The 21,668-nt window shown below is 32.9% G+C and overlaps 1 protein-coding gene across 5 annotated transcripts in view; it reads left to right on the forward strand.

Annotated features, from left to right (window-relative positions):
- Nucleotides 1–13,818: 13,818 nt before the first annotated feature.
- The window catches only part of LOC143251167 (exportin-T-like), a 65,534-nt gene continuing 57,684 nt past the window's right edge, over nucleotides 13,819–21,668 (forward strand). For 2 of the 5 annotated variants that reach the window (XM_076502566.1, XM_076502569.1), the window contains exons 1-3: nucleotides 13,929–14,067; nucleotides 18,043–18,171; nucleotides 19,547–19,629. In XM_076502566.1, the coding sequence (XP_076358681.1) occupies nucleotides 18,112–18,171; nucleotides 19,547–19,629 (143 nt within the window). In that variant the 5' untranslated portion in view covers nucleotides 13,929–14,067; nucleotides 18,043–18,111. Of the gene's footprint in view, nucleotides 14,074–14,220; nucleotides 14,359–18,042; nucleotides 18,172–19,546; nucleotides 19,630–21,668 lie in introns of those variants that run through there. The other 3 variants (XM_076502565.1, XM_076502568.1, XM_076502567.1) reach the window with 3 other exon arrangements.

A 21,668-nucleotide genomic window follows, 5' to 3' on the forward strand; every position in this document is an offset into this window, starting at 1 on the left:
ATGCTGGTGGTAATGTTAGTGTTGCATGTGTCACATCCTGGCTGGAAACAATGTGTAGCTGCCAACACATCTAAGGTTTTGTGCAAATAATCTAGGCCAAATGCACTAAAAGAACCTCAAAGATTTCTTGATTGAGCATTCCAATGTATTTGTGAGACAAGATAAGCAATTGTGCCAATCACTGGTGAATCATTAAAACATAGATATAGGTAATGCACTTCCAGTAAAATAACTATGAAACTAACTCTTCTGTAGCACTTCAGACATCACCAGTAATTAAATATAGTAGATGTTCAAATATGGGGTTCTACAACCTTCAGAAAGAGCTTGGTTATCTCCTTTAGTATTTATTATGAAGAAAGGAGTTTTTTTGTTCAATGCCTCAAAGTGTTGGAAGGCTTGTATTTTAGCATCCAGATACTGGAAAATCGACCTGGATTATGAGAGAAGACTCAAAACTGCTATAAGCATTGAAAGGTGGCTCGTATGAGTTCAATGTGATGCCAAGTGGTCTGTATAATATATTCACGGTTTCTGAAGGGCTAATGAAGCTTACACTAAAGGAACTGAAATGGGAGAGATATCTGGTCTGTCCAATAATGTTTTGGTCTTTGTTTGAAAATACCTGATCTACATCAGTGATGTTTTAGGATTTGGTTAAATGTTCTAGTATGGAGTTGAGAACCTGAAAATAATATTCTTATGGATATATAAAGTTAGCTTTAGGTTTGAAACTGAGACCAGGAAACTTCTTACTCATCTAAATAGAAGTAGAGTTTCTTGGTCACAATTTAGGAAGAGATAGAATCTCTACAGGCCAAGCTGAGATAGACCTAATGAGAGACTGGCTTCAACAAGTGACCATACAAGAAGATGGCATTTTGTTGGTTTAATGTCACATTACCAGTAATTCCTCAGTTTCTCCAAGATAGCGGCAGCATTTATGCTCTCACAAAAATTAAGATGTACTTTGGATAGAGTAAGAAATATGACCATACATTCTTATTTCTAAAGCTTGTTTTAGTGGATGTTCCAGCTCTAGCTTATTCATAAAAGATAGCAAGTTTCTGCTAGACATTGACACAAGTGACTATAGAATCATAGTAGTATTAGCAATGTTGCAAGATGGAGTAAAACAAATAATATTATATGCCAGGCTAACGTTTCTGGTTAACTCAGATAATACATAAATTTGAGTGATAAAATACACTCTGGTGCTGATTTTATTGATATATATTTGATGATGAAACTGTTTAATTAACTTTTAAACGTAGCTCTGCGAAAAATTATTAATCTGAATTTTGTCAAACGTTTCTTACTTTATGATTGCTGAAATGAAAAATAATGTGTCGGAAAGCATTATCATTACTATGGAGACGAATCTGTGAAAGGTGACCTCAAGAAGGTTACAGAAACAATTAACGCAGAAGACATAGACTGTCTCCTAGCAACTAGCAGAGTATTTGATGGTGTTTAATAATGGTAGTACATGCATATATTAATAAAGCTTTCTTATTATTTGTTCTAATTAATGTATTGATCCATTTGCATCTTTCTTAAAGAGTTTATCCTTCTTTTCCTTGATGCTACAGAGTTTTATCCTATTTTTACCTTGTCCCTTTCTAAGGAGATCAACAGATAATTAATCATTGGTTAAATATTTTATGCAATATTAATCCATTTCGTGTTGGGATTCCTTGACCTGTTTGTTTGGAATTAAGCACAAAGCAACACAATGGGCTATCCACCACGAGTACTATTTTATTCCAAAGGGGATTGGTTTTTCTTAATTATGGGTATTTTAAAATATACTTTAAAGGAGTCTTGTGATGTAACTTTCGTTGTTAGAGGGTTTATTTTTGTATGTGATAAATATTTTTCGTTATGAAAGGGTTTTATTTTTAGCATTTTGATTTTTCTGTTATGTACTGGTAGCTCATTTAAAATTGTAGTTAAAGAGTTTTTATTTTCTTCTAAATGAATATAGTTTTTTTTTCTCCGAGGTCTGTGAAGCCAGTTCAGTGTAAAATCATTCACAGGAATGAGGTAAAGTCAATAGACCTCTTGACTATGATGTAATTTAATATTTATTGGTTTTAAAGTTACATTTAGGTGCTGAATTCAGGACACTTCTGAAACAGAGTAAATGGGAGTGTGTTATATGAACATATCACATATATTCCATCTAATTTTATTAATGCTGGCAGAAACTCCGCCCTAAGAGTGGCTGTTTATGTTAGTAATTAGAAATAGTAGCATTCGTGATGACTAGAAACCCACTTGAAATAAAAATGTTTCTCCGAACAACTGGTATGGTTGACCTTTTTTTAACTTAAAGATCACCTCATGAGGTCGAAACATTGTTCTCTGCTTTATTAGAAGTGTTAATACCCATACCAGCCGTTCTGAGATACATAATCGTGTATTCACATGTCGTTCTAAAAAAATGCAAAAGTTTTGTTTGTTTCTTGGAAGTTCTGCACAGGAAAAAATGTTCTGATTGTTCTGGTTAATCATATTCAACTCATTGCATCAAAATGATTCAATATACAGAGTCGACAGTTTTCATAAAGTTTACTAATATAAACTAGATTGTTTTTTATATAGTATAAAGCACTACACTGTGTTGAAAACAAGAGATATTTTCAAGAACTCCAGCTTTATGTACCACATTTACAAATTGCGCTTATAAAGATATAATCAAATCCTCATGTATTGTCCCAGTGAAAGTCGTGTTCTTCTTGTGACCAGAGTACTTTTATTTAAAATTATGGTCTGTTATAAATAAATGATTTTGCAGATACTACAGTTATTTTACTAGTTGTTTCAATCTTAAATACCTTAAGTAAATTTATTTTTTTCCATGGAGTGAGTTTTCATATTCAATAGGAAGTATAGAAATAATATATTTAAACGATGACCATATAGTAGAAGAGTTCGTAATCTGTGGTTCTGGAATCGAGATCTTTAAAGGTTTATAATAGTATGGGGCAGCACTGGATTAACCATTAAGGAAAGTAAACACGTGCTTAGAGCACCAAGAGAATGGGGCACCACACAGATTTTTCTCCTAGCTATCATGACCTTAACTCTTTCACTGCCACACTTAAATTTGGTCGATTTTTTTGTAATTGTCCTTATCTGCCGTGTTTGACTTTACTCTGCATTGTTAAAAAAAACAAAACGTTTTCTTTGGCTCGGTGAGTGACTAAAGTTTCGAGAAACTACTAAACTATGTATCTGAAGTAAGAAGTCATTGATTTACGAAAGATTACTGTAAAGAGCAGTACAAAATGTTGATAAATCTTCAGGTAAAATATGATCTATGTTATGATGTCTGACCTTGAAGATGAAATATTTTTCTGAATCATTCCTTTTGTTGTGACTATTTATAAAACAATTATAGTAGTGGAACTGGTTTGTTTTATCTTTTATTGCTTTATTCAGTCACACCTACAGAAAAATAAGAGTATAATACCACAGAAACATAAGTGAAACGAATTGGTGACAGATGTGTACAGAGACGAGGCTGGTTTTGTTTTTTCGGCTTTGTTTTCATACGTTATATTTGGGTTATTGTCTTGTTTTTTTCAGTTTTATTTGTGTTAGTATTGCATTATTCATGTGTGTTTTATAATATTTTTATAAGTGTGTTTCTCACTAAAGCTTTTCTGAGCCGTAATATTTTTGGCTTCAAACAACTTACTGTAGGAAAACCTCCTTTGTGTGTGAGTACATTTTTAAAAATTTATCATGCCAAGAAAAATTTAAAAAGAAATGCCACCGTTCATCACATTTAAGACCGGGTACCCTTTTATTTATCCCCATTCATAAATAGCCGACAAAATTTTGTCAAATATGCTATTTTAGACCCAAAAAATCGAGACCACAGTTATATTCTCCTTACTTCTTCCTTGATCCTATCCTGACGTCACAATACCCCGACCCGGCCCGGCCCTTTGATGATATTTTTCATGAGACGAACGAAAAATCCGAGACAGAAACACAGAGACAACAAACTTTAAGGTGTAATTCAACTATTTCGCGACTATAAATTCACTCAGTATGTGTTCTGTTACATTTCTGAAAAGCTGGGAAAACAATTGGCTGATCGGAGCAGCATAAAGAAGATAATTCGACCTTTCAGGTCAAATTGCGTAAGAGTTCGACATGTACGACAGCATGATTTTTAACGTTATGTACACACTATACTACCAGTAGTAGTACAGTACTGTGGTACCGTGGTCATAAAAATATACTGTAAAGGATCGACAAATCAACAAAATCAATTTAGGATTGAAAAAGTGCATGAATTGTACAAGTTTATGTGAGTAAGGTTTGTGCTGAGTACTAGGCTTAACGTTAGTTGCCTCAGTTGCGATGTGCTAGCATTAGGCCTAACGTTAGTGTTTTTAACCGAGAACTGAGTGACAGTAACGTTAGGCCTAAATACTCATAAGTAATTTAGTGCAAGTACACTGGAAATGCTACTGTAACCTGAAATAATGAGTAGTCTATTCCCAATTTAAGGCCGTCGTTTGCAATTTGCCTTCACATCCAGGCATACAGATGAAGTTTCAGACATATGCCTATTTTGTTGATGTATGGTTTGTTGGCTCATCTAAAGTCACCAAGCCAAAACTGAGGTTGCAACTCATTCTTCAGATATTTGACTATGATTAAGGTACTCTAGCCTAGGCTTAATCCAGTATTTAGTAGTTCAATGTGCAGTACAGTTTACAATTGATTATATGTTATGTATATGTGTCAATACAAAATGAGCACTGTGTATATATGTTACTACAGAATGTGTTGTTGATCACAAATTGTTTTCGAATACATTTTGGCTCACAATGGATTTGCATATTACCACTGACATTGCTTCTTGCATACAGTTACCATTGCAACAGTCTCAATGAAACTTTTGCAATGACTGAAAACTAATTCTTCTAAAATGGATTGAAACCAGCCACGAATTGATTCGAGACTGGTCTCGAATGGTTTTCAACCAATCAGAATGCAGCAAATCAATAAAGGTATTTATGAATTCATGTTTATGTGATCATGAACTTAGGTCCTAAGATAATTTTCTGACAATTTTTATCTAAATGTAGACCTAAAGTTTAGTATGTTTGACTGTTTTACCAACTTTTTTTTTACGAATCTCAGTGTTTTTATAATCATTATAACTATATATGAACCATATTATTTTGTTTTTATATTTTTGTTTATGTATTTTCCAGACTGCAAGGTGAAATGTGTTCAATTAACTGGTGCACAAAAGAGAAAGCTGGCAAAAAAGAACCAAAAAAGACTTTGAATTTAGTGGCCAAGACTGGAAAGCTGACTAATTTTTTCACTCAATTTAAACAACGTGATCTTCCAAATCAAAATCCATCTCAGCCATCAGAAGTCACTTGTACTGCATATGGCTCTGACAAATTTGAAGTTGAACCAAGTATCACTTTGTCCATTTCGAGGTGAGAACATCATGATGAGTTGAAGTGTCACAGGCTGGCTTAACTGGAACAAGTCTCATAACTGATCTCACTTTGCCTGTAAATTCTCCTGATATCTCTAGTGTTAATGTTGATATAAGTTGCTCTACAGACAGTCTGAAGTTGAAATAATTGCTGAAAATGAAAATCTACTGGACTATGGTAAAATGCTTCAGTCTGCAAAAGATGAAGAAACTAAAGTAAAAGATCCAGGGTTGTGGCTCGATTTTTCTTCTGATGATCTGGCTTATTGGATTGATTGTAGCCCCACTGACTGTCAACATCACAACGGGTCGTTTGGAAAATCTTTCCGGACTTTCAATAGTGGCAAACCAACGAGATGCTGCTCGCAAAAACTTTTCTTTGGGGTAAAAAGCCAATAGTGAGCAATACAAGCGAGAGTGGTCATTGTATTCACCATCAACAGGGTCAGTTTACTACTTTGTTTATGAACTTTTTGTCCAAGTTTTCCTCGTGTTTTGTTTAAAGAGAAGGGTTCAGTGACTGATGAAATACTATTGTAATTGATCATCATGAATAAAGCACAACTCACCCAGACTATGTTAACATACTTAACTTGCAGACAAGGTTTAGGCTTGCGACGAGAGTAAGAAAAACAAACTAAAGAAAAGTGTAATTACTAGGAATATATCATAGAGTGTGTAATAGCTGTTATTCGTACGTTAGCTGAACGTGGCCTGGCTTTTCGAGGAATAGATGAAACATTTGGTTCACTGCAGTATGGGAATTTTTTAGGGCTAGTTGAGTTTGTAAATTGATCCGTTTTTAGCAGGGCACATTTTGAAATATGGAAATTCTTGAAAAGGAAATCCTTCTTGCTTGTCGTAAATCACTCATTGAGCCAATGGTTCAGAAGATCCGCGCGTTCATTGTTGATGAGGTAAATTATTCTGGTTATTTTAGTTTGTCAATTGACTCGACACCAGTGATCTGTTACATATAGGTTAGTTAAGTGTTGTACTTCGATACTGAAAAGATGGGCAGCCTATTGAATGCTTTTTAACCTTTTTGGAACTGAAAAGCCATACTGATAAGGAAATGGCAAACCAAGTATTACAGTACTTACGTGAAGGTTCAAACTTAATTTTTCAAAATGTAGGGGTCAGTCTTACGACAATGCTGCTGACATGTGTGGGCGTTATAAGGGGATGCAGCAAAAGATTTTAGAAGAAAATAAGTTTTCCATATATGTGTCCTGTGTAGCCCATTCACTAAATCTGGTAGGCCAAAGTGCTGTTGACTGCTGTCAAGTGACAGTTATTTTTTTATCTTCAGTACATTTATTCTATACATTTTTTTCAGCCTCAACCAGCTGGTGGAAAATTCTTAAAGCTTGTCTTAGAAATGAAAGTGTGTTAAAATCCATCTTTGACACCAGATGGGAGGCACATGCTATGGCAACAACAGCAATTTTGAAGTATTTCTTTAAGATTTTGGAAGCTTTAGAATGTTTAGTTGAAGACCAGTCACAGAAGGGAGACACTGGAAGAGAAGCAGACAATATTACAAATAAGATGCAAGAACTATACTTTGTTTTTATGTTGATCATGTGGAATGAGATTTTGCAAAAGTTTCATAAAGCAAGTTCTGCAAAATGAGGATGTGAACTTAAAAACATGAGCAGATCCGTACAGGTCATTAGAGATGATTATAAAAGATTTGAAGCAGTTGCTAAGGAAATACTACCAGATGTTGATTACAATGCAGCTCAAACTTGCAGACGTGTCAGAAAGAAGGTACTCAATAACGGAGATGCGCAAGAAGTACATCTGAATGTCAGAGATAAATTTCGTATCACCACCTTCTACACAATTGTTGACAAACTAGAACCCAGATGAGAAGAAGAGGAGAGGTGTAGAAAGAAACAGCAAACAGGTTTTCTCTCGTAAGTGATGTGACAAATGACGTCACCTCATCTGAAACTGAAAGTTACTCTCAATGTTCCCAAAAGCTAATTGATGTTTACCCAGAGGACTTGGACACTAATCTCCCTGTTAAGCTTCAGCAGTTTCAATGCAACAGAAGCTGAAAAACCAGATTCAGTCATGCTGAACTTCATAAAATAATTTCAGAATGCAAATTTGAGCGTGCATTTCCAAACGTCGACATTGCATTACGTATATTTTTAACATTAATTGTCACAGATTGCACAGATGAACGTTCATTTCCTCACCTCAAGCATATTAAAAGTCCTAACAGAACAACTATGCGACAAGACAGGCTGAATGCCTTCCTTGTTTTTGCTAAGTATAGAAACAGATTTGTTTCGCCAAATTAGTTTTCAGAACTTTATCAAAGACTTTGCAATTCAAAAATCTAAAAGAAAACTGTTCACAATTTAAATAAATATTAAGGTATAAGTAAAAAATTTGCTTACAGAGTTTTACGTTTAAAGTGAGAATTGTTAACTCAGAGTGAAAACAAATATACAGTAAAAATAATTCTTTTTACTTATCATTAATCCAAAAAGTGATTTTCCTCATCATTTTTAAATAAAAGACCTCAGTCATTGTTTGATTTTGATCCATGCCCAATCTGATAAATAAATAAGGTTTTTATTTAATCTCGTTGTGGGGTCTGGCCTGGAAGAAAACTGAAGAAGGGTTATAAGTTTTCAAACTTTTATTTTACACTCACTACTTATTGAGTCTTAATGTCTTGTCAGTTAAGCAATGGAGGTACCTCGCGAGGTACCATTGTTGGGCCGTGCTTCGGGCATCAGTTGCCCTTAATCTGGCCTTGGTACAGGGTGGTGGTTATTTTTATTGTGTAATAGGATACAAGACTCAGGTGGATTACTTAGCTTACATCTGCTTCTTGCTGAAATTACCATGTGTGTCTGTGTATATAATGTAGGTGACCTGTAGTTTTACCAACATACGTAGCTTTACAACTACCACGAGTGTATTTATATTCAACCCACGAGCACATAAGAGAAGGTAGAACGTCTTTGGTTTTAAATTTTTCTTTTATCCTAAATGCTGAAGTAAATATATAACGTAGTTTGATTTGGAGGTTATATGTTTCAATTATTATTTTTGAATTTGATATTGAAGTTTAAAACTATGTTTACCAATAGAAGAAGTGATAAGAACCAGTGGATATTTTGAGACAGTGTGTGACTGTTTAGTAAGATCTGTTTTATTTGTCAATGGGGATAACCATTACTTTGTAATATGTTGTAAAGTTTTGAAGTTTCTTATTAAAGACAGAAGTGGTCGTAAAGATCTTATACGCTCTGTTTAGCAGACTTAGAAGGTTTTGTTAAGAATCAAACACAAAGTTACACAATAGGTTATCTGTGCTCTGTCCACCACGGTTATCGAAATTCAGTTTCTAGCGGTGCCAGGTTATATTTAAAGTAGTCTGTTACGAAGCAGTCGAGAGGAGTATTTAACCAGTTATTTTCTTGTGGTGAATAGATGTGGCAAAGAAACTTTTGTTTATTTGAACGTCAAAAAATGTTGTTTTTTTTTATCTTACTTGGAACGTTTATACATGGATGTTGTGAGTTGAGATATGATAAATACTTCTTAGCGTCATCAGTATTGTGAAAGAGTAGCAAAATGTTATCAAAGTGTGTTTTATATAATACTGTTTTTTTTTTTTTTTTGTAATGGGGTCAATTATCTGGCCATTGACGTTCGTAGTAATAGAGAGAAATATTTGCAAGGGTCAGACCTGGAGGTGATGTCATTGCCACTCCGTCTATGTGGTCATAAAGGTGATCATTCAAACTGTCTTTGTGGGACAATCTAAGAAGTTGTTTGATTTTTTTGTTGTTTAAAAGTTAGAGTGCAGAATATTTTTAGTGGGGAATAACAGTTCACTAATTTTTTTAACTGTTTCATCAGTGGAATGCTGAGCCTGAATATCAAAGATGGACACGATTAATTAGTCTGCATTAGGAAATTTAGATATCTTTTGAACATAGGGAAAAAAATCTTTAACAGTAAATTCTTTTTTAGTTAGTGGGCCTAATGCAAGTACAGGATATTTAGTAAGTTTGTAGGCGTTTCAACGGTTTCATACCAGACGCTTTCAAACGTAACCTTGTTCTAAGTTTTCTAAACAGTGTATAATATTTTTCTTCACTCAGAAATTAGGAAAACAACAAAAAACGTACAACGTAATGGCTGTCTCCATAATTTCTTACACTCTATCACAAAAACATTTTAAACAAATAAAATAGATCCAATACATACATATATATTGGTAAAACTTTACGTTGAGTGTATTTTTTTATAGCAAAGCCATATTTGGCTATCTACTGAGTCCACTGAGAGGAATCAAACCCCTGATTTTAGCGTTGTAAATCCGTAGACTTACCGCTGTACCAGCAGGGGATTTTGCGTTGAGAACTTCAACAAGAAGTGGATGTACGACAAGTGATCCACTTGAGTCTTGTATCCGATTGCATAGTGAGAATAGTAATAACTACATACTGCTAGAAAACATTAAAATTCTCGACTCCGAAACCACTGGTCACAAACTATTTATTGAAGAAAGTCTCTCCACATTTAATGATCAACCAACGCCAAATAAAAACATCAACTTATCCTTCTTGTCATTAATGTAATCAATTGCTGATTTTCAGTGCTTTTATTTATTATTATTTTGAAGATACTGTATTTATAATAGTTTCTCTTAACGATGTTATTTATTACACATGCGTGTGCTGTACATTTCATCGCTCACTCCTTTTATATTTTCGTTTAAATCTACTCTTTCTAAACTTCTGATTTTTATTGGAAACTCGCTCAATGCTGATCTTGTATTTTTTGTAGTTCGAATATTACGAACTATCTTTTTTTATGAATTTTTGTTTGTAGTGCCATTTAATAGATAATTAAATATTTCACAAGCCTCAAACACCACTTCTAGCATTGAAATATTGAATTGCAGCACAACAGATGTCATTGTTGTGTTCATTATTTCAGTCACATACATAGATAGATAGATGGCTAGTCAGCCGTGTCATTACCCCATTATAATAATCTCGAAATTGTTAATTTCTTTTAGTTTGTTTCTCCACAGTTTCTGCGTAAATATGGAGTCCAAAAACTGTTGAGTTGTTTCATTCTAGTTGCTATTGTTTCATAGTGATTCTCTAACAGATAGGTTCTAATCAGGGACGTAGCCAAGGGGGGGGGTTAAAACACCCCCATGGACCCAAACTTTTTAGACAAGTTCAGTTGCCACCTGTGAAGTTTCATAAAGATCCGTGATTGCATGGCAGATAATTTCACACACACAACAAATGGTCAAATGCAAATTTATGACTGAACACTCTTTTAATACAGCGAGTTTTGTCAGAACTAGAGAAATACAATCGAATATCTATGAAAGGCTCAAACGCCTGTTCGTTCTTGCCAGGACATCTACAGTACAGTTTTGTTCAACGTTAATATCACGGTGAATATATAATGAGGCCAGGCCGTTCAGTCGATCTTCAGTGGTGGTATTTCTCAAATACGTTTTGAGTCTTCTGAGAGTTGAAAACGAACGCTCCACTGAGCTTGTTAACTCAGACAATGTGGCAAATACTTTCAACAGTCTAGAAATGACTGGGAACATTTCTGCATTGCACATTACATATGCATCTATGACATTTTTGGTCTGTTGTTCGCAAGTGATTTGTACCACACCTTAAGTTTACCTACTGCAGCTAGTGAAGTGCTGTCAATGTCAGCCTTGTATATATTGACCAACTCTTTAATTTGACCACATTGTTATGCTGTAGGTTTTGACCGTTCTTTAGTAGATCCTGACGGTAGTAGACACATGAAGTTTGTAAGGAGAGTTTTGTGACTGGACAGATGGTCACATATTTGTGATAGAAAGTGATCAACAAATGTTACAAATACAACAATTCGAAAGTACTCTTCAGGGCTAGTGGTTTGTGAGTAAGCACGGTACATCTGTCTTTTAGCCTGCCTTGGCATTATGATGTCAATTTGAAGCTCACTACACAGAGTTTGAGCCTCACAGAAAATGTTGTTAAATTTATTCACAGTATTATTTCTGAGTGAACGGATTAAATCTTCCACTATTTCTGCATGATGCATCGCAGCACCTAAATCAATGTTCTGTTGCTGCAGTAAGATGCACAGAGGTAAACTAAAGGAAAACAATTTAACAATGGTAAGTAGAGTGATGATGAATTCTGGCTGTGTTATAGAACACAACAATTGATTGGTTTGCGTGGCAGAATATCTCTGTCTTGCCAACCTGATATGGTCTCAAGAGCATATGCAACTGCATGGATTAATTCTAGAAAGACAATGACTGAGTCATGCCTCTCAACCCACTGGGTGGGGCAGATACCTTTCAAATTTTTTTCTAGATTCAAGTGCTTTTTCTCCACCAAAAGAGCAAAAACGTGCTTTCGTTTGGGTGTATTGTGAAAGCCAACGATGCGGAGTGTTTGTATGATTTTTAATGCAAAATTAACATAATGAGGAGTCGACTTACCTGTTTACCAATGCTGACATCATCAGAAATGAAATTTCCAATGTCTCAGACTGGACCTGAGGTGGTAGTGGCAGCACTGGTAGAAGGCCATGGTGATGACTCTGACAATTCAGTTGATAATTCTGATTCAACCTGATTGGCTGCAGCAGATTGATCAGGTTCAGCCTCATGAATGGGTTTAAAGAACCCATACAGGGCTAGTTACTTTTTCAGGCTTGACATAGTGAATGATTGTTTATCGCAACTTCTGTTTGTCAAGCCTATAGTGAATCATTCACTATAGATGGCGCCAATGGTACTAGGTTAATGCCATGGTGCTGCCAGCCTGCCACTGTGCCACCCACTGTTTATTTGTGAAGTTAATTCTTGAAATCCAGGGAATCTGAACATTCACTGTCCGTGATATTTGAATACAGATTATGGACACTATACATATATTTTGCACTCTCCTGAGTGACTATATATTTTATATGTTGATGGCAGGACTGTAGGCTTACTTTGTTGGGCCTGATAACTTTAAGTTATATATTATATATATAGGCCTATATATTTATTTATGATTGAAAAAATAAGACACACACCTCAGTGTGACATTCTGAAATTTGCCAAAAAGGTGGTCTCAGAATGTATAATTCAGGCTTTTCTTTTATGTTTTTATTAACAATTTTCCGGGGGAGGACATGCTCCCGGATCCCCTAGCATGGCTTCGCGCCTGCGGCGCTTGCATCAACCGCTCAAACTACCCCCCCCCCAAATGGCCATTTCTGGCTACGCCCCTGGTTCTAATCCGCACATAATCAAAAGCGATAGTCTTCATTGTCTGAGTAGGTCATATCTAGAAGGTTACATCCTCTGTATGTTGTACAAAAAGAAATAGTCGTATTGTCACACTTATGTTTTATGAGTAAAGCTGGGGTGATTCGTTTTTGCAAGTAATGTAGGTTTTATAAAATTCTACTTGGTTATTAACATCTCAAGGGACAAAGGTTTTTTGGTTGATTCACAGGTTCAATATAAAAACAATTGTATAATGTCTCTTCAAGTACACACGATGTTTTTTCATGGTTTTAGATAGAATTAAAGATCTGTGTTCATTTACATCCCGTGTTTAGTCTGTTTATTCTCTTAGCTTAAATCTCAGCTGTTTAGGTAAATTCAGATCTACTCTGGAAATATCCTGCACGAATTTTTCATTTTAGAGCGGACCAATCAAACTAGAATACCAAAAGAGCTAGAGCGGATAGCACTCTCGCTTTCTTTACATTGGCACACATATTCATTCTGGAAGAAGCGGAATTCTTGTTAAAAGTCCATTCATGTGAATAACATAATTTAAAGACAGCAAGGGAACATTTCATTCTTCAAAGCTCTCCTTTCACATCCACCTATGGGACAAGTGAAAATTCAAATACACCTTCAATTCTCAGGAAATCTTTAGTTACTTTCGTTTAAGCTCCTGTAAAGAACTGGTCTCCATAACCGCCTACGCTGTGGAAATACGTTGGTTTAAAAAAAGTGTTTAGAAGTAAACTGTTCATCATTGTTACCTTTATGCGTACAACAGGTGACGGTGACGGTCATGTTATTTTGCCTGTTGTTATTTTTAGCACTCATAAACAATTCACTTTAAAATTAAATTCATAAAGGATGTTTATAATTTGTAAGTGGAGCTATTTTTTTGTCGAATTCATATGTCCAAAAAACAATTGATCTAAATAAGAGAATGAAATAGCTGTAAAAGCATTTCTTTGTTTTTTTTTTTAGTCATGCTCTTCAAATTCCTGTAAACTGTTCTTTGGTTCGAGAATATAAGAACAAAAACGGCACACCACGTTACTTTGTTATTATAAACGTGGACATTATATTTATCAGATAAAATCACCTTGTTGTGTATGATATTCAGTAAACCGTGCAAATATTGAAAGTGTATTTGATCAGCTCTATATTGGCATTACAACAGCTATTAGTATAGCTAAATAACTATTGCATCAGATACGTCTTGTGTATCAGTACAGATTATAATTTATAGGTACGATCGAAGTGATTGTAGGTGAAACTGTGATACTAACGCAGTGTGAGTGTGAGCACAATATTTTTTTTCTTTTTAATTTTATTATTTTACAATCCAAGCAAAATAATTTGTTGCATTTGGCACAGCTTGTAGTTGTATTATAAATTATAAAATGTTCATTTGTTGGGTTATTTTAATGATTTGTCGGTTGAAGTCAGTGGCGTATTTAACGTTGATGCAATTTGGGCAACACAACTACAGACCCATCATATTGATGACCCCTAAAGTAATGCCAAAAAACACACGAATTTCTCTACCTATAACTGATCAGTACGGATGTTCCCCCTAATAAAGGTACGCTAAGGAGTCTCGAGCGTTAAAAACGCCTGCGTTTGAATTATGTTATAAAATGTTGTGTTCGACTATAATTAAACTTAAATTCTCACGTAGCCTAATGCTTTAGCGTGAACTTAACACTGTATTATACTTTATTATTTATAGTGTGCAACATTAACAGTAACTTGACTTGAGACTTTTACAGTATTACTACTAGGATAAGTTTTACATCTAAGGTATGCTTTCTTAGAATTTACTTCAGATCTTGGGGGGAATGTGAACTCCACAAACATTATTCTGTGCAGTTCCTTGGATAACACTTAAAACGAGTTAGTAGTACTTAAAATAATACAACTTGCAAGATATTTTTATATTATTTGCAACTTTCTCCATAAACTTATTAAGAAAGTGATGTTACACATCGGTATATTGTGCTTGCAATATGTTAAGTATAATAGCTAGGTACAGTTATAAAATCCAGTGTTAAATAGTAAACTACAGATAATCAATATTACCATAAAATAAACAAAAGGGAAAAGGGAAGGTGAGATAACAGGTAGAGGACATGGGTAGTTTTTGTCTTCAGTAATTTGCAGAAGATCTAAATTGAATAGATGTTCACTGACAAAAAACAAAACAAAAAATACCTAGCACTTGGAGGAGTGGGTTAGGAAGATGGTGAGAAACAGTTTCTCTTTTGAATACTTTTAAATCCAAAACTAAACAGTGGATTCATGAGTATCAACACTCAGTAGCATATTACTTTTTAATGCAAGATGCAAAATTCATTCAGTATTATTCATTTTAAAAGTGATATTTATAACCTCTAATAACCCATAGCAGGAAAGATGTGAAGTTGGATATATATTTCAGTAGTAGTTCATTGCTTTCTGTGATTGAGAAAAGAGAAGGCATTTGCAACATAAGTAGAGGGTTAAGCCTGCCCATCCATTCCCCTGTGCACATCACTGTTCATCTTGAATATATTGCAGTGTTCAGATCTCCTAATCAAAAAGTTCTGTGGAGTTTACTACAAACTAAACAGTTGTTTAAACTCTGTTTGCTAACATAGTAGCAGTACCTTTTTTTTTTTTTTAATATACAGTGAAGACAGTTTACATCTCTCAATATTGGTGTATTTGATATTTAAAATATAATTTTAAGGTAGGAATTACTAGTTGGAAGTGCATGGTAGGTTAATAAACATGTTTATATTAATCATCTGTTTGGACTTCAATTTTAAAGGAATAATTGGCTGGTATACTGAAAGTACTTCATGCTGGGAGTGTGGCCCAAAGACTTAAAATAATTTTAGTTCATATTTTAGGATTATAAAAAAAAAAAAAAAGCAAAGCAAAATGACAGATATCAGTTTCTATTTTCCTCCAAAAATTATGTTGTTCTTCACACTTGAGTATGTGTGCTCATACAAAATAGATGTATTAAAATAATTTTAATTAACAATAACAGCACACTGTATTTCAGAAATGTTTCATATTTTTGATAACTTAATAATTTTTGTTTTTGCTAAGACACTTGCACATCTGATCTTAAATTTCTACTGATTTATTGTATATACTGAATAATTAATTAATTACTAATTAAAGTTATGAATTAATAATGTAAAATATATTTTAGAAAATACTTGTTGAAAGAAATTTAAAATGTATTTCATAAGGCAGGGTAAGATTTATTTCTTCACATCCAATATCTAGTTAATGTAAACAGCAATAATTTGGGTGAGTTGTTTACAGTGTTATGTTTTTTCTTTATCATTTATGTAAATATTTATTGACAAAAGTTGTGTGGGTTCTTTTAAAATTGATAGAGATGTTGAAAACATTTAGAGCCATAGCTGTAAGGCTAAGAAAGGTATTTGCTCAGTAATCATTACATGATATGCCCCTTATGGTCCCTTATATTCAGTGTTCAGTCTTACACAAGGGAGCCTCAGACTGATAAAGCTCTGGGACATCTGTAATAGATATGAGTTTAATTTCATTAATGCAGAGATATTAAACATATAATTTCAAGAGCACTTCAGTTTTAACAATCATCACATTATTTACATTTGACAGTATCATTTAATTTTTGATGCAGCTATAAAGTATATAAATATATTACTTTCTCATTCTTAAAGTGAAATTCCAGAAAGAGAGACATAAAAGTTAATTGATAAATTTAAAAAAAAATGGTATAAATCCTTTGTTTTGGATTGTTCAACCAAACTATCTGAAAGAATTGTATTTCGAAGTTTTCATTCATCCATGTGATCTTTCCTGAATTATTGAATAACAGTAATCATTATCTGATAGAAAATGTCAAATTTGCTATGCTAACATGCGTGACTTGCTAGTATAACGAAGAAAACTGAAGTTTAACAAAGCAGGAAAAAGATGTTGAGAAATAGTTATATTAAGGAGTATTTAGCTGTTTCACAATGTTGTGAGGGTACAAACTGGCAGCCATGACAGATTTATTGTACAAATTTTTACAAAGCTTAATAAACAGTTTTGGAAGTTTTTAATTGTCGTATTTTGATAATCTACATACAGAAACCCTTGAGTGTTGTTGAAAGGTTGCTATTGTTAACTCTTTCTTTAAAGAGAATTGAAAGATCGGGGTCTGTTTATTTGATTTTTTTTACTGTTTGTGAACTGTTGAAATCTGTTTTCAGACATCATTTGATTAATGTCTTAAGATTTTATTTTAAAAGTGGGTTGTGTTATGGGGTGTATACTTTTTACTTGCAACCAGCCTACCTGGTTGGTGTGTACTGGTAACCTTTAACAAAGTGTTGTAAAAGTTTACTGCATTGGATGCTTACAAAGTGTTGTAAAAGTTTACTGCATTGGATGCTTATTTTGTTGGATAAATGATCATGTGATTAGGAAATTGGCACTGTAGTAAGAAAAGAGTTGTTATTGACAAAGGGTTTTTTTTTTCTGAACTGAATATTATTGTCTCTTTGTGGTTGTTTTATTTATTTGTAAAGAACTTGATTAGTTTTGGGAACATTTTTCTCCCTATTTGCTAATTCAGTTGAGAATGCTTGTCTTATTTAATGACCTGGTTAGATTGATAAAATGGTTCAAGTTATTTACTGGAAGTACATAAAGGACTGCAACTTGCATTAGAGGGGATTTGTTATTTTATTATGATGGTAATTCGCTTCTTTTTGTAAATATTCAGCTGATACAAAATAACAGTTCTCAGTTTTGTCCTAATAGATATTATTCTGTTAAAAGCAGAAAGGTTATTCTAATTTCTTATATAATTATGGTAAAATGTCTGTTTGAGTCTTCTTACCACATCAACATGTAGGAAAGAAACCAGAAAGGTGCAATTAGAATAACTAGTTTAATTTTCAACTACAATGAAAAACAATGTTTTCAATAGATTTTTATTAGAATGTTAAAAGATTATTTGAGTTAAGTGTTAAAAATTGTTAGAAGTTAGAAAAGTAATTTTAACATGTACATCTGTAGTTAAAGTTAATCAGTCAAGTAAACCATGAGCAATAAATAGTGTAAGATAAGGTATATGTATGGCACATTTTGTATGCACTATCTTTTATCTTGTGGATTTTGTCTCTTTAAGTTTTGTCTTTCAAAAAACTGTTGTTCTTTCTTTTAAAATTGTTTACACTAGCATTCTTTGTTGTTCCTACCATGATTGCTAACCAAATATGTTTGTTTATAGAATGGTATAAATACTGGCTATATCTGTTACTAACCTGAAGTGCTAATAACATAGTGAAAAAGTGCTAAGATGAACTTTGAAGCCGTCCGAGGGTTCACCTCCCACCATGATCCATCTGCCCAAACAAAGGTATGTGTATGCACTAATTTAATAAGATAATCATATTAAACTTGCCATTTCATATAAATTAATAACTCAGAACAAGATGAATATTTTATATTTCTAATATGTAAAGAAGTGAAAAAATATAAAATTATAACACTACTTTTAACCTTTCTTTTAGTTCTTTAGTTTTTTACTGTTTTCTATAAGGGTTTTTCATACTCTTACAGTACATACAAAATAAGTCACTATATAACAAAAATATAAAAATTATGAAATAGGATATTATCATGATGACAAGCAACCCACTTAAAGTAAAAATGTATCTCAAGACAGCTAGTATGGGTTTTAAAACTTTTATCAAAATAACATAGAGAACAACATTTTGACCTTCTTTGGTCATCTTCAGGTTAACAATGGGATACTTTGTTCAATTTATATCTTTATCTTATATATAAAATAAGTCACTTAATTCTACAGGTTTTATTGTTGTATGTCCAAGCTTTTACTGTTGTGGTTTTTACTGTTTTGTACATATACATATTTGTGTTCAGTGTTCCTATTTTTCACAGTTTAAGTGATTTATGTCTCCTTCTGTAATTATGGGGGACCAGGTTTTTGAGGAGCACCCTTGAAAGCATTAATAAGAATGAACAATTATATTTTTGCAAAGTCGGGCTGTTCTAGCACTGTTTTACTAGTTTCACATTAATCAAGTTATTGTTACATTTGTACATCTTCTCAGATTCCAACAAAATTTTAAGTAAATTTCATGGTTGTGATACAGTATGATGCACGTAATTTAGTTGTACTGAACCAGGAATTTCATGGGTGAGTGTATCACTAGTGTATTGATATTAACATTCACAGAAGTAGGTTGAGGGTTTTCTTAGATTACTTTGCACGATTAGTTTACGTGTATTTTATTATGTCGGTAAGTTGAAGAACGGCAATAATGTTATTAATCTTTATGTAAATTCTTTAATGTGAAGGTTTATAGTAAAGAGCTGTAAATGACATGAAATGTAAAATAAGTCATGCACATGGCCACGTTCACTATATCTGAGACCTCAGTTGCCATGGGAGTGTGGTTTGTTGATGTAGTATGCACATTTTTACTATTCTTTTGTATCTACTAGAATTCTGTGCTAGAGGGTCTCTTGATTGGTCAAAACTGAGGCAAATGTAATTGTAGTTATTAACCTGTCATAGTTGTACGTCTATAGTGTTTTTACTGTTTTCTACACGTTACTTTAGTATTGGAACTTTTACTGTTTTGCATCTTTTTGATACTTGAGGCATTGTGTAATACTGAATCTACAATGCATCTACGTTGTAATATTGTATTGTCAATATCGTTAAATGTTTCTTCAGGCAAATAACCTTTTTATTTAATTATCAGGCACTGCAATACTTTGAACAGTTAAAATCTTCTGAAGATGGGTGGCAGCTGTGTGTCAGAACTCTAACATCTGGACAGAATTTGTAAGCATCTGTGGAATATTCAGTCTGTTTTGTGATGAGTATTGAATTGGAATGTCAGAGTGTTAGGACTAAAATGTTTTTCTAGGAAACTGACAGTTTATAAATTAAAGAAATCCTAATTATAATAATATGAAGTACAAATATAGAATAGTTCATATGTTGTCCTGTAACCATATCAACATGGATCAGAGGCTCTATTATTGTATTTATTGACTTGCATTCAAAACATTCATGGAATGACTATTTTATGGATTTATGTTTATAAATTTGGTATCAAATTATATATTATAATTCAAATTTTAGTATTGTACATTCATTTCTTAATTTAAGAGTTAATATTAGAAAAACAACAACACAAAAGTATGTAATTTTGTGTATTTATATTTGTTATTGATTGCAGCAAGGGTTGAAATTAGATGTTTTTGATGTTCAAATACAAAGTATGTAGTTTTATATGAATTAGAAACACAAATTGTCAATATTGACAAATTAGAATATAAGATAAGAACATCCTGTCTTTTCTATTTGTTGAGATTTTGCCATGTTTATTGACTCAAACTCAGTGCGCCTGTCCAAGTCTTTCCATTTTTTGGAAACACTTCCTTGTGTACACCTACTTCTGGTTGTGACAAGTGAACAACCAGTTAATAGTTCAGAATATCTTCTAATTTGAAGTATTAGGGTATCAATTTCATTCTTTTGATACAAGATTTCAATCTGGCAAGTCTCTAGTGAGCTCAATCTTGTATTTTGTTACTTAAATACAGCTAAATTACTAAGCTTGATAAATCATAGTAGAATTCTGTGGTATTGATACGGTAACTTATTATTTGGTTATTTCAAAATGCAAATATAAAACTTTAAAAAAAATGTGTTTCACATCCTCCATATTTGAAATTTGAAAATGCTTTAGCAACCTACAGGAAGCAGCAAACTAGTACAAAGTTTGTACCTAGAAGAGATAAATGTTTGCTATACTTCTTGTATTTATATTTCTATGTATTAAGAAAAATAAGTTTTGAAAACTAAAACACAGCAAAGACAGGTCATTTTATAAAGACTAAAGGCCAGTTTTATATTAATGGATATGGTGACAAGAGTGCACATGCCACGTTGTGTAATGATAGCCAGGTACAAGTGGAAAGTCATTATAATAATAAATATATATAAATATATAATGTTGTGAGATTTAAACTGGTTAGATTAAACATTTGTGTTTCTGTATTATAATTTGTTGTCATTCTAGAATGAAAAAAAAAGCATAATTTATATTTATTTTCTGATTTTTCATGGTGGTTATGAGGTCAGTCAAGTTGACCAAATCTGTACAGGGATTTATTAGTAAAAATATATACACAGATAAAGTATAAGTTTCTTAAGATATATTTAATAATTATCTTGACATTATAAATATTACACATGTGAAATTTGAAAATTTTCTTATGCACAAAAGTAATTTTAAAATCAAAATGTGTAAAAACATTACTTAAAAAAATCTTAACTTCATTTTAAGAAATTTGATATTTTGCACAAAGCCCTATAATGTTTACTCATAACCTGCAAGATTTCATGAAACATATTTAAAAGTTACAGCATGAACGATATAAAAAGCACAAACTAGTTAAGAGGCTAGTCCTAAGGACCAAACCTGTGTTGAAAAAATTGAGGTGAACCTGTTTTTTCTTGAATGACAGTTAATTTACATGATGAATTTTTTATATGTTAAGAGTGGACAATCTAGCATTTCATTTAGAACAAAACTTGGTCTTAATTTTCTGTTTGTGGAGTCGCTTTTGAATGCCCTTGTAACCATCATGTCACCATGAAACTATACATATAATAACTGAATTACCAAGTCCATTTTCATAAAATTTGATAAGCTTTTATTGAACATTAGAAATTGGTTATATACAAAAATATTTTTTGAAAAGATTTCTGAGAATTTAGTAATCAGTCTGACTAGTTTGAGTGTGAAGTGTTTCATACTAAGAATAAAAATACCTTTTTTCATATTTGTTTTCTTATTTTATTTGCATAAT

The sequence above is a fragment of the Tachypleus tridentatus genome, chromosome 5 (genome assembly GCF_004210375.1).
Source record: "Tachypleus tridentatus isolate NWPU-2018 chromosome 5, ASM421037v1, whole genome shotgun sequence".
Classification (NCBI taxonomy): Eukaryota; Metazoa; Arthropoda; class Merostomata; order Xiphosura; family Limulidae; genus Tachypleus; species Tachypleus tridentatus.